This window comes from Helianthus annuus, chromosome 8, assembly GCF_002127325.2.
Source record: "Helianthus annuus cultivar XRQ/B chromosome 8, HanXRQr2.0-SUNRISE, whole genome shotgun sequence".
In the NCBI taxonomy this organism is placed as follows: domain Eukaryota; kingdom Viridiplantae; phylum Streptophyta; class Magnoliopsida; order Asterales; family Asteraceae; genus Helianthus; species Helianthus annuus.
The window spans coordinates 1,715,940-1,728,600 of record NC_035440.2 but is presented as its reverse complement, the minus strand read 5'-3'; the positions used below and the strand labels follow the sequence as shown (position 1 = coordinate 1,728,600).

At 35.3% G+C, this 12,661-nt stretch overlaps 1 protein-coding gene across 1 annotated transcript; it reads left to right on the top strand.

Annotated features, from left to right (window-relative positions):
• Positions 1–3,359: 3,359 nt before the first annotated feature.
• On the top strand, positions 3,360–11,713 carry LOC110871631. Its single transcript, XM_022120342.2, has 6 exons — positions 3,360–3,533; positions 5,890–5,957; positions 6,794–7,445; positions 9,091–10,530; positions 10,614–10,665; positions 11,417–11,713. The coding sequence occupies exons 1-6, from the start codon at positions 3,410–3,412 to the stop codon at positions 11,559–11,561; spliced, it is 2,481 nt and encodes an 826-aa protein (XP_021976034.1). The 5' UTR covers positions 3,360–3,409; the 3' UTR covers positions 11,562–11,713.
• Positions 11,714–12,661: the final 948 nt, after the last annotated feature.

Sequence of the window (12,661 nt, the reverse complement as noted above, 5' to 3'; positions counted from 1 at the left end):
TGGTGGGTGGGCCGAGGGGTTGGGTAATAATAAAAAAAAAAAAGAGTTAAAAAGATCTCATCTAAATAAAATTATGCGTGAGTAAAGAGTTAAAAAGATCTCATCTATGCGTTTACATCATAGCACCACCAATAAGGTGGTTTTACTTGTTTTTACATGCCTATGTGGCCGTTTTTGTTGGTTTTCCCCGTTGTGGGTGTCGGTTTTGGAGCCCATTTTTGAGCCATCTTTTTTCTGCAAGAAGTAGAAAAATCGACTGGATGGTGGGTGGGACCGAGGGGTTGGGTAATAATTAAAAAAAAATAGTTAAAAAGATCTCATCTATGTGTTTATTTATATCATCTATGGGTAATAAATTATTGCCATTTGGAGTGATCTAAAAACTCACCATTGGCACTGTCCTCTAGAGTCTTGAGGGATCAAATGACTCACCACCCCACTGCCCTCTAGTGATCTGACGACTCATTATCGTCATTGCCTTCCAAATTCGCCGCTTTCTTCTTCATTCATTATGAAAAGTCGTTATATAATAACATCTTTATTTTGAAGTTTATCTCGCATTATTTTTCTTCTACATATATTAGTATATAACATGTACCTTAGAAAGTGCATTATGTATAAAAGTATTATGAATTGGTTTAAAAATCAAATTATAAGTATCTTTGGATTCATTAGAGAAACTAAAAATAATCTAATGTGTTCCTTAAAAAAATTGATTGCATGGTTGCAAGTTTTGAAAAAGAAAATAATGAGAAGTATGATGAATATTTGAAAATCAGACTCATTTGATAAATAATTTTAACAAGCTTCTGTTTCGATAAGTAACTAGTTTTATGCCTTGCTCGTGTTGCAGCGCGGTAAATCAAAGATTTTTGAGTTTGATAACACGTACGCTTGTGTTTCGGTTAGTTGTACATATTACTCATAACACGATCTAAATAAAAATTACATCAACACGTAGATTAAAATACGCTTATCCCCTCAAAAAATATTAAAGTATAGAATTGTAACTTCATTAAAGCCCCCCAAAAAAAGAAGAGAAAAAAACTTGCTATGTACTAGTTTCAAACCCGGGTACTTTCCTTCCCCTTGGTCATATAGCCAACATCAAGACCACTTAACCACATGTGCTTTTAATACCAAACTTAGATTTCAACTCTGTGTATATTAATGTAAAAATGAAACAACCAAAACAAACCTAGTGGATGTCATGTGACATCCACTAGTTGGCTAGCCGCCACTCTACACCAATGGAAAGCAAGAACTATTCCCGCCTATGTTAATAGAAGAGAAAAGAAACTTGCTCTCTACTAGTTTCAAACCCGGGTACTTTCCTTCCCCTTGGTCATATAGCCAACATCAAGACCACTTAACCACATGTGCTTTTAATACCAAACTCTGATTTCAACTCTGTGTATATTAATGTAAAAATGAAACATACCAAAAAATATTAAACAAACCTAATGGATGTCATGTGACATCCACTAGTTAGCTAGCCGCCACTCTACACCAATGGTAAGCAAGAACTATTCCCGCCTATGTTAAATGTACATATAGGACATGACATCCACTAGTTGGCTAGCCGCCACTCTACACCAATAGAAAGCAAGGACTATTCCGCCTATGTTAAATGTACATATAGGTAATTATTAACACATCTATTTAATAAATAATTTAATAGGACAACTATTTTGTAAATATTTTTCTCTACAACAACACCCATTTTGAAAAGAAAGAGAAAACCTCCATAACAAATGCAATATTGTTTCTAATGTAATAGCAACTTGGGTTACGGTTGCTGACTACCGTTGCAGTGACCGAAAACCTTGGTACCATCTTCGTTGCCGTTGGTGGCTTACCCGTTGTTCTCTGGTCTCTCTCTCATCTCTAAAAGATTGATACCAGAAATCAAAGATCATTAAGGAAGAAGTTTACAACAATAAGTAACGTGACAACATGAGAAAAAAATGAGATGGTGAATCAACATAAAACAAATGTTCATTCCTATGGCTTAGTAGTGATTACAATTTGAGGAAAAATAGAGAAATGTATAATCTATGAAAGTCATAAATGTTTCTCATCTAAGGTAGTATTTATACTACAATAATGTAACTATTTGGTACACATGTTTTTTTTTTAAATTAAATGCAATACATTTATCTATAAGTTTGACAAAGAGTTCATTTCACTTTTAGGTCATAATGTTTAATAATAACTCAAAACATCTATATTCTTAGTTATCTACTTAAAATTGATTATCTACTGTTTTTTTATAAGTATGTTATTAACAATCTATATTATAATAAAATAAATCAATATGTTACACGTGTCATTCATTAAAGTTATCTACATTATGATTTTCCCATCATCGTTTTTTACTTATCTTATATTAATTAAATCTAACTTATAATAAAAGACTCCAAATAATGCCACATGTCATTCTCTTCTTTAATATCATAAATTTTATTTATAATTATTTAAGAAATTTAATAAATTTCTTTTAATATTAATATATTAATAACTAATATATAGATATCATTTATTTTTATCCTCACCTTCATCTAAGATTATTCAATTTTGCAATTTAGATCCTTTGTTTTTTTACTTTTAACCCAAAGTTTTTCATCTTTTACAATTTAATCCCAACTCTTTTTTATTTTCAGTTTTAGTCCACCATACTTATCATCTTTCCCAGGTTTTTCGTTTCGTTCTAAATTTTGTGAGTTAATGCACCGCAACGTGCATGTGGGGGTTCAACATTTTTTTCGTATAGTTTTTCCCGTTTGACTGACCCGTCGCAGCACAACTATTTTTCTCCGTTTAACAAGTTCGACTAACGCGCGAGTTCTGGATTGACTTAGTTATTTTTTCTATGTTTTACGTTTTGGGTTTAATTTCTTTGCAACGAGCGTTCGTGATTCAAAGATTTTACGTCTGTTTTTCGCTCGACGTTATTTTTTCGTTTTTATTTAATTTGTTTTTATGAGTTTTTCCGGTGTTGATGGTCGTTGACAGTGGTATAGCATTGGTACTACTTGACACAGTTTTACAACCGCTGCAACGCAGGGGCTTAATACTAGTAAATAATAAATCAATATTAAATCTAATCCTAACTCGAATATCAAATAGAATCCTATTATTTTTTTAATAAAATATTATCCACAAATTAAAATTGCTAATTTAAGATAAGTTTCAATAAAATTATATTTTTTCAACATGTGTAATACGTATAGTTTTTAAAGATAAACTTTTTTTATTATTTTGTTATATAAAATTACATTTAGACATATAATTTTTTATTATTTAATATATAAAATTACCTGTTTTTAAAGATATGTTGTGTTATTTAGCAAACCCCTTAAACCCTACAACAAGAAGTGTGCAGTCGTGCAGACAGTCGGTCTGAATTATGACTCCGGCCGCCGGAAACAATGACGGAGAAGCCTTTCAGACGACGGTTTTCATCGCCACCAGCCTCGATACTCATCTGGTTACCATGGTTTCCGGCTCCGATACCGTATCCGATTTCAAAAGTACTATTCTTTTCCCTCCTCCTGTAATATGTTTATTGCCACATTAGGTTTTTCAGTTTATTCTATGGTAGATAACTAGATAATCACTGTTTTTCTTAGGGTTTTGTATAATGTGTGTGTATCATCAGTGTATGTATAGGTTCCATTAATAGAGCTACTTCAACTTCAGTTTTTAAGTAATGAACTAATGACATATTGGTTAAATGTAGGGCTGCAAACGAACCAAACGTTCGGCGGGAAGTTCGTTTGTGTTCGTTCGTTTATTAAACAAACGAACACGAACAAGAAATTTCGTTCGTTTAGTTAAATGAATAAACATGAACAAAGGTCGTGTTTGTTCGTTTATGTTCGTGAACGTTCGGTAACGTGTCCGTTTATGTTTGATAGTTCATTAGTGTTTTTAGTTTTTATATCTATTTAAATACTTCAAAATTCCGACAAATTAAATATCTAATAAGTGTCTGTGTATTATATATTCTGTTCATGAAACGATTGTTTGTGTTCGTTCGTTTATTAAACAAACGAACACGAACAAGAAATTTCGTTCATTTAGTTAAATGAATAAACATGAACAAAGGTCGTGTTTGTTTGTTTATGTTCGTGAACGTTCGGTAACGTGTCCGTTTATGTTTGATAGTTCATTAGTGTTTTTAGTTTTTATATCTATTTAAATACTTCAAAATTCCGACAAATTAAATATCTAATAAGTGTCAGTGTATTATATATTCTGTTCATGAAACGATTGTTTGTGTTCGTTCGTTTATTAAACAAACGAACACGAACAAGAAATTTCGTTCGTTTAGTTAAATGAATAAACATGAACGAAGGTCGTGTTTGTTCGTTTATGTTCGTGAACGTTCTGTAACGTGTCCGTTTATGTTTGATAGTTCATTAGTGTTTTTAGTTTTTATATCTATTTAAATACTTCAAAATTCCGACAAATTAAATATCTAATAAGTGTCAGTGTATTATATATTCTGTTCATGAAACGATTGTTTGTGTTCGTTTGTTTCCATTTGTGTTCATGAACATTAGTTTGTGCTCATTTGTGTTCGTCAACGTTCGTTTTTGTTCGTTGCCTAAAATTAACAAACAAACACAAACGAACACGAACAAGTTCATTTCCTTAACAAACGAACACGAACATAAAATCTCGTTCGATAAGTGTTCGTGAACGGTTTGCGAACACATATATTTCTTAACAAACGAACACGAACAAGTTCTTGTTCGTGTTCGTTCGGTTCGTTTACAGCCCTAGTTAAATGTGAAATTTATGTGGATTATATATTTTTTAAGAAGTGATTGGTGTTTGTTGAAATTATATAGCTGCTATGATCAGAGTTTCTGGTGTTGTGCAACAAATCGGACGTCGATTCTGCTATAAATCTATATAGATTTCATGTTTTTAGCAATGTTGTAAACATCAGGATTAATCGCCGATTAATTGGTAATCAGTAGTTTACCAACTAAATTTCACCTTGTCTGACCTAAAATCGGTATTTGGTCAAATTCTCTTAAGGCCAGGGGGTGTGGTATCAAGCCCCCCGCAACATCACCAACGTTAACGCCCTATAGCGCCCCATAGCCACCCCCTGGGTGGCGGGGGGGGGGGGGGGGGGGGGGGGGGCTATGGGGAGGGCTCCATTGCAATAGTGCTTGTTAAAAGGGAAAGCAGGTGGGGCCCATTCTTTTCAACCAATCAAATCTCTTCTTTTCATTTTTTTATTTTTTGTATTTTGTTTAATAGGGGGCTTTAAAGGGGCTTTAAATGATTGCATGCAAGTTAAAGGTAGGGGCTTTAAAGCCCCCTATGTGACATGGCACTGATGTGGCGTGATAAAACCCCTACCACACCCTCCAGCCTAAGTATTTGAAAAATTATACTTATTATTCCTATCCGAGTAATAAGTTTGAAAAAAAATTATTCAAAATTTTGAATTCTTATTTTTTTTTGTGCGTGTGTGTATATGGTTTGAAAAATTACGTATAAAATTCAAATCCAATTAATCTCTGTTAGTCCCGATTAATTCGTTAGTAGGTACCCCACCGTCTGACTAGTGCCTAGCGATTACCATGTTTTTTAGATACAGTTAGTGACTGCTGACTAGGTCAAATTCATCCAATTGTTAACTGTTTTGTAATGCTTACCTTTCACCTCAAATATCAAGCTATAGCCTTTTTTTCTTATTCTTTCAGCGAAATTTACATGTCAATAAATGTTTTACTTCATATAGTAATAGTTTGAGTGTGTGTTATACGCGATACACGTTTTAAGATTATTGAGTTAATGTGTTGAGTTGAAGTAAGCATCCACATGTACATTTTCCTAAAATATTATCACGGTTTCTTTATGCAGAGAAAATAATGTCAGAGCATCGTCACTGTTTTCCTGCTATTGGAAATATAAAAATCCATAGCTTGAAGGTATTTTCATTCTATAGTCTTGGCTGAACATATCTCTTTTTCCTTTTTGTATACTTTTGACCTATGCAGTTAATGTTGTAAAATATTGGATGTCGGTCAAGGACCGATATTTGAGATATAGGTTATCTCGGTGAAATATAGGTGGGATATCGGTAATATCATACAGAATTTATATATATATATATATATATATATATATATATATATATATATATATATATATATATATATAAGACAAAGATCCGTTAGGAACCACCCTTTATTGCGAGAACCAATGTGAACACAACCAAAAATGCCTAAAAATAGCTAAAAAACACACAATTTTTTTTTAATATTTTTTATAAAAAAATCGCTACTTTTAGTAGCCAAAAAAAAAAAAAAAATTTTGGCTACTAAAAGTAGCGATTTTAACATAAAAAATATTAAAAAAAATTAGATTTTTTTAGGTTTTTTGGGGGTTTAGTTTTTAGCATTTTAGCTTTGGGGGGGGGGGGGGGGGGGGGGTAGGCTGAGGGGGGTTTAGGTTTTTTTTTGGGGGGGGGGGGGTGTTAGGGTTTTTTAGCTATTTTAGGTTGTGTTCACATTGGTTCTCGCATGAACCTTACCCTATATATATATATATAGCAATTTAACACTAACAATTCAGTGATATATCTGTTATATAGGTGATATGTCGGTTATACTGGTAAAAAATCGGTGATATATCGGTCACTATCGCCGATAATATTGGTACTGATATTCTGATTGAGATTTGACACTGATATTGTACATGGGGACTGTTAACCGATATATCGCCGATATTAACTGCGTAGCTTTTGACTAAATTAACGTGGCAGGTTAAACGAAGAGAAGTCTTCTATCACTTATCGGAATCTATGCTTGTTAAGAATGCATTTGGGAATACAAAAGGAAATTGGTATATGTCAGTAGATGCTTCTAGTTTAGAGCAAGATATCGATATTCAACATATCGATAAACGCAAGGCCGACAATCGATTAGCCTTACCTTGGGTAACACATAATGGTTTAAATAATAAAAACGTCGATGGTGGTTCCTGTAAAGATGTTTCAAAAAATCTAAAGGAAGATAGGTCATCTGATGATAAGCAGTTGGTTATAAATAAGGAAATAAATTCAAAAAAAAGAGCGCGTGATGTGAGTAACGATAATTTACTAAACGACCCTTCAGAGTGTGGACTTTCTGTGAAGAAGAAAAGGAAGACTCGAAGGGTAAAAAGCCATGTTAAAGGTTTAGAAGAAACTTTGGTTTTAACGTATGATAACGATAAGGTGAAAGACAGTGGAGTTAGCATTAACAACGAGAATACCTTTGAACGTAAATTAAAAGATAAAGATTTGATTGAACCTGTTGCTGATGTGGCAATTGTAGCGGAAAAGAATAATCAGCATGAAATGTCTGAGAAAGAGAAAGAAAGTGAACCGGTCCGAAAGGCAGTTATGGAGAATGAAATACCTTCTTCACCAACGAGTAAGTACATAAAAATATAAAATACCTTTTTTAACTTCTATTGTATCTCTCTTTATGTATACCACACTAAATCAAATGTGTTATGTATGTAATCGACATGTATATGGTTAGAATAACATATCGTCAAGAAAAGTAGTTAATTTTCTAACTACCCGTGAAAATATTAATAGCTATATACAATCTAAGTTGTCTTTTAATGTTAGTCTATCCAAAAATCAGTGTGATTACATGATGAATACTAGGGGTGTAAACAAGCCCAAAGGTTCGAGAGCTACTCGTGATCGGCTCGGTTAAAAGCTCGAACGAGCCGAGCCTTAACGAGCCCGAGCTCGAGCCTGAAATACAAAGCTTGTTTAGGCTCGCGAGCCTAAACGAGCCCATACAAAATTTTATTTTTTTATATATAATATATTAATAATGATGATAACATTGATGAGCCGAGCTCGAGCCGAGCTTTGGCTCGTTTAAGCGATGTTGAAGTGAGCTTGAGCCGAGCTTTTAGCTCGTTTAAGGTTGTTCTTAAAATAGTTCGAGCCGAGTCGAGCCAAGTTCGAGCTTTGGGTTTTACTTGCGAGCCGAGCTCGAGCTTCATAAAAACCTAACGAGCCGAGCTCGAGCCTGGTCGAGCTCGGGCTCGGTCCGGCTCGTCTACACCCCTAAATTGAATACTACCATTCGATAATACTTTTATGCTTTTTTGTAGGGGTGCAAACGGGCTGGGCCGAGCTCTGGTCGAGCTCGATTAACTTATGAGAGCTCGAGCTCGGCTTGTTAGTAGTTTCTCAAGCTCGAGCTCGGTTCGGGCTCGGCCTGTTTATTATCTATTAGTTAATATATTAATAAAAAATAAGATAAATAATAGACTCGTTAGGCTCGCTTGTTCGATAAGTGAAGCTTGTGCTCGGGCTCGTTTCCTAAACAAGCTTATTTTTAGGTTCGTGCTTGGCTCGTAAACAAGTTTAAATAAGCTCGGCTCGTCTCAGCTCGTTTACTAGACAACTTTAAATAAGGGGTAAATGTTATTAAATATTAGAGTAAAATGCACGGATAGTCCCCGTGGTTTGGTGAAATTTCACCTTTAGTCCCCAACTTTTCAGAATTACACTCTTAGTCCCTGTGGTTTGACAAGTTGTTACTCAGATAGTCCCTAAAGTGGATGAAGGTTACTCGGATAGTCCCTGTGGTTTGACAAGTTGTTACTCAGATAGTCCCTGTGGTTTGACAAGTTGTTACTCGGATAGTCCTTGTCATTTCACACCCACTTAACCAGAAAAACTAACCTCCATCTGCTTTGGGGACTATCCGAGTAACAACTTGTTAAACCACAGGGACTAAGAGTGTAATATTGAAAAGTTGAGGACTAAAGGTGAAATTTCATCAAACCACAGGGACTATCCGTGCATTTTACTCTAAATATTAATAAAAACTAATAAGGGTTGATAAGGCCTCAACGAGCCTGACGAGCTTCACATGCTAGGCTCGAGCTCGATAAATAAACGAGCTTTATTTTAGGCTCAAGCTCGGCTCGGGCTCGATAAGGCTCGCCTCATTTCGAGCCTTTTCTCGAGCCTATATCGAGCAGCTCGCGAGCCGCTCGGCTCGTTTGCACTCCTACTTTTTTGACTTTAATCTGAAATTCATTTAGGAACTTCTGAGTGTGAACGTGATGCTGCTGGATTAACCGTTGTGGGTCCTCTGAAAGGCGGTTCCAAACGTTCTACCAAACATAAAGCAGCTGAAGAGGAAGTTGCTTCTACATCTTTCATTAAAAAACTTCAAAACATAACCAAAGATGCTATCGATTCATCACAACAAGCCGTAGGATCCAACGGTCAGGATTCTAGAGGTGTTTTGATTTATAAACACATGGAAGACATAGAATTCCCACTGAAACGAGGACCTGAAGTGAAGCTTACCGAGAGGAGAAAAAAGGTCAAGAAGTCAGCCGCAAAAATCAAAAAAGAAACACTAGTGATGCATGCCGATGATGCTGCAACGTCAATAGATGCCTTGCATGTTGATTGTGTTAGAAACGACGGTATTTTGTCGAACAACGATGTTGAATTATTAGGAACTGAGAAAAGGTTAGGTGAAGTACAAGTAGAAAACGTTGATGATATATCCGAAGTGAAGCTTCCCGATAGGAGAAAAAAGGTCAAGAAGTCTACCGTAAAAGTCAACAAAGAAACAACATCAGTTAATGCTCTAGTTTTAGATGAGAAAGTTATCGGTGAAAAACGCGAAGTTTTAGAAACAACATCAGTAGATGGTATAAAGAAAAACACAAGAAAAAAGAAAACCAAAAAATCTGCATCGAGAAACGAGGATGAGATAATAACGAAGCACGTTAACGGTGAGATTTGTGATAATGTTACGAAAGGTGGTAGTAATTTGCTTGATGGTGGTGGAGAAGATGAACAACAGTTATATGACGGATTAACGGGAAAGGCGAAGAGGAAGAAGAATAAATCTTCACTGGCGGGCCCACGGGATCGGTTAAGTAAGCTTCAATCTACTGAATTTGAGTTAGAATCAAAGAAAAGTCAAAGTGTTGACCACCGTCAGCTTCCGGAAGATACCTCCAAGAATGTGACTGGATCTGAAGTTTCTAAGGTTAATAACGAAGTTTGTATCACTAATGACGGATCTAGCGAAATTAACTTCATGGACCATTTTGCCCCTGGTCACAAATCGAAAAAAACAAATTATAAAACGAAAGATGATTCCAGGAACAGTGGTGCCATTCGGTCGCGGAAAATAATTTCTAAAAATGAAAACAACAAAGCCGTAACAGATCCAAATATTGATGATGAATCGAGTTCAAGCTCAAAAAGTTTCGGCAGATCTTATCACCGTCAAAAGAGCAACAAACAGCAATCAGTTGCAGGCCCCGTGAAGAAAAATTTACCAGCAGTGAACGGTTTGTTGAATACGCCTGGAAATGTATTCGGGGATGAGGAGAGCGACAGGAGTTCTGCTGATGATAATGCAGCTGTAAATTCAGATTCTAGCACACGAACACCATCGAGAAAGTTAACGTCATCGTCAGGAGAAAGTGATTCAAGCATAGACTCGAGAAGAAACAGTAATTATAGTCCTTTTTTTTTCTTTTCGGTTTTAATGTAATGATTTTATTATACGCTTCTAATGCTAATTTTAATCTCTCAGGGTCTTTTGCCGTAAAAAGAAAAGGTGGTGGAAAAGTTAGTCGGGCCTCAGAGTAAGTTTGGTGATATACAAGCTTTTATATATACACATATAGAGGCCGGTTAACGTACAAGACCACCTTATCGTGCTTACGCGAGCATCTCAACCGCACATCTTATTTAATCTAGGCCTTCAATTGAACGCGGTGGCACAATAGTTATTAACTTTGCATGATTACGCACGTGTTAATACATAATTACCCACGTTATTTGCATAATTAAGCATGGGTTGGGTTAACCCTAAGTACGCACGTTAATTGCATAATTACGCACATTATATTGGGGTGTGTGTGTGTGTGTGTATAGTGAAAGTTTTGATTACAAAAGGCTCTTAACGTGCGACGGTGAGCGAGGGAGAATAACGTGCGCATAAGTATGCAAATAACGTGCGTAATTAGGGTTAACCCAACCCATGTGCAATTATGCAAATAACGTGCGTATTTTAAAAACGAACATGCGTAATTCACTCGCGCACCGTCACACGTTAAAGGCTATTGTACGTTAACCTTCCCATATATATTTGCTTCTTGTAGATTATTTGGAGGTGACAGGATGAAAGGGTTGGTAACGGGTCAAATTGGGTTCAGGTTAAGTCGTGTACTGGGCTGAGTTATTTTTAATACGGGTCGGGTTGAGGTTGACCCGCAAAACAATATATTTTGTTCTGTCTTGTTTTTTTTTTTTACAATTGGTTAATGATTTAATGTGTTATTTATGATTTTCTTTAAATTTATATTTGTTTATTTACTGCGAAACTGTTAACAGGAACAAGTCTAAGAAGGTGTCAATGGCTGACCTTTTAAGAAGTTCAAGTAGATTCAAGAAAGCTAAATTCACTGCATCACAACAGGTTGATGATACTGAAAGTCAACCCGTTGACGTTGTTCCCGATAGTCAACCCCTTGGCTAAGTCGTAAGCGCGGCTATAATTTTGTCTGAGATTTTGGCTCCCCTTATTTTTGCTAATATTGCAGTCTGTTTTGGAAGGCTTCTTTACAATTGAAATATTATGTTTATTTAGTTAGGGGGTAATTTTGGCAGTTTTGTTGTCTTTCCCCCCCCCCCCCCCCCCCCCCCCCTCCCCCCCAAAACACACATTTTTGAAGTGTTATTATAAAGCATGTCTTGCTATTTTGTTTTGTTGTCTTAACAATATATATACACACACTCACATCTAAATGAATATAACTAAAAGAAACTAATCAAAATAATAGTCCCATAAGTGTAAAATTTATAAAAGAAAAAAAACCTTAAGTTCTAATAGAGAAAGAGAGATTTATAGAATAAATTGGAAGGAAAGTGTGAGTTTAGTCGAAATTGAAATATGAAGAAAATCACATGAGTGCTTTCAATTGGCAATAGTTGGTGGTTAAACCATACAAGTCAACATTATGTTCGACCTTAGGTGAAAGTTAAGAGTGTTATTGATCATATATAGCAAACTCTTTTCGGTCAATGGATCATTCGTCATAGTTCGGATTTATAAAATCCAATTTGCCGAACAATAAAGTATGATGCTTTGATGTGTTACCAACATATTTATCAGTTGAAATGGTCTATAGGCAGGTTGATTATAAAAATCATAGTTTCCCTTTATGCAATGTTAAAAACTAAAATCTTACCTTATCTAGCCTTTTAGCGTCATCCAGGGGCGTAGCTTTGTGGGGGCCGGGAGGGGCGCTCGACCCCCCGAACTTTTTGCCTAGTAGTGCCCGATGTGTTGTTTTCGTATAGAATTTTTTAGATATATACGTTTTCGACCCCCGGTTTTATAATTTTTTTAGGTATATATTTTTTCGACCCCCGATCGGAAATCTCAAGCTTTGTCACTGGCATCATCCCAAGTTTTATATTTCATGAACTATTTAATATAACTTATTTATTTAATCTTTATAATACACACCATTTTCATTAAGGGCATGTTTGGCTTAACTTATATCCAACTTCTCCAGAAGTCCTTTTGTAAAAAGAAATCACAAAAACATGACTTTTGCCTGAGAAAAAGGACTT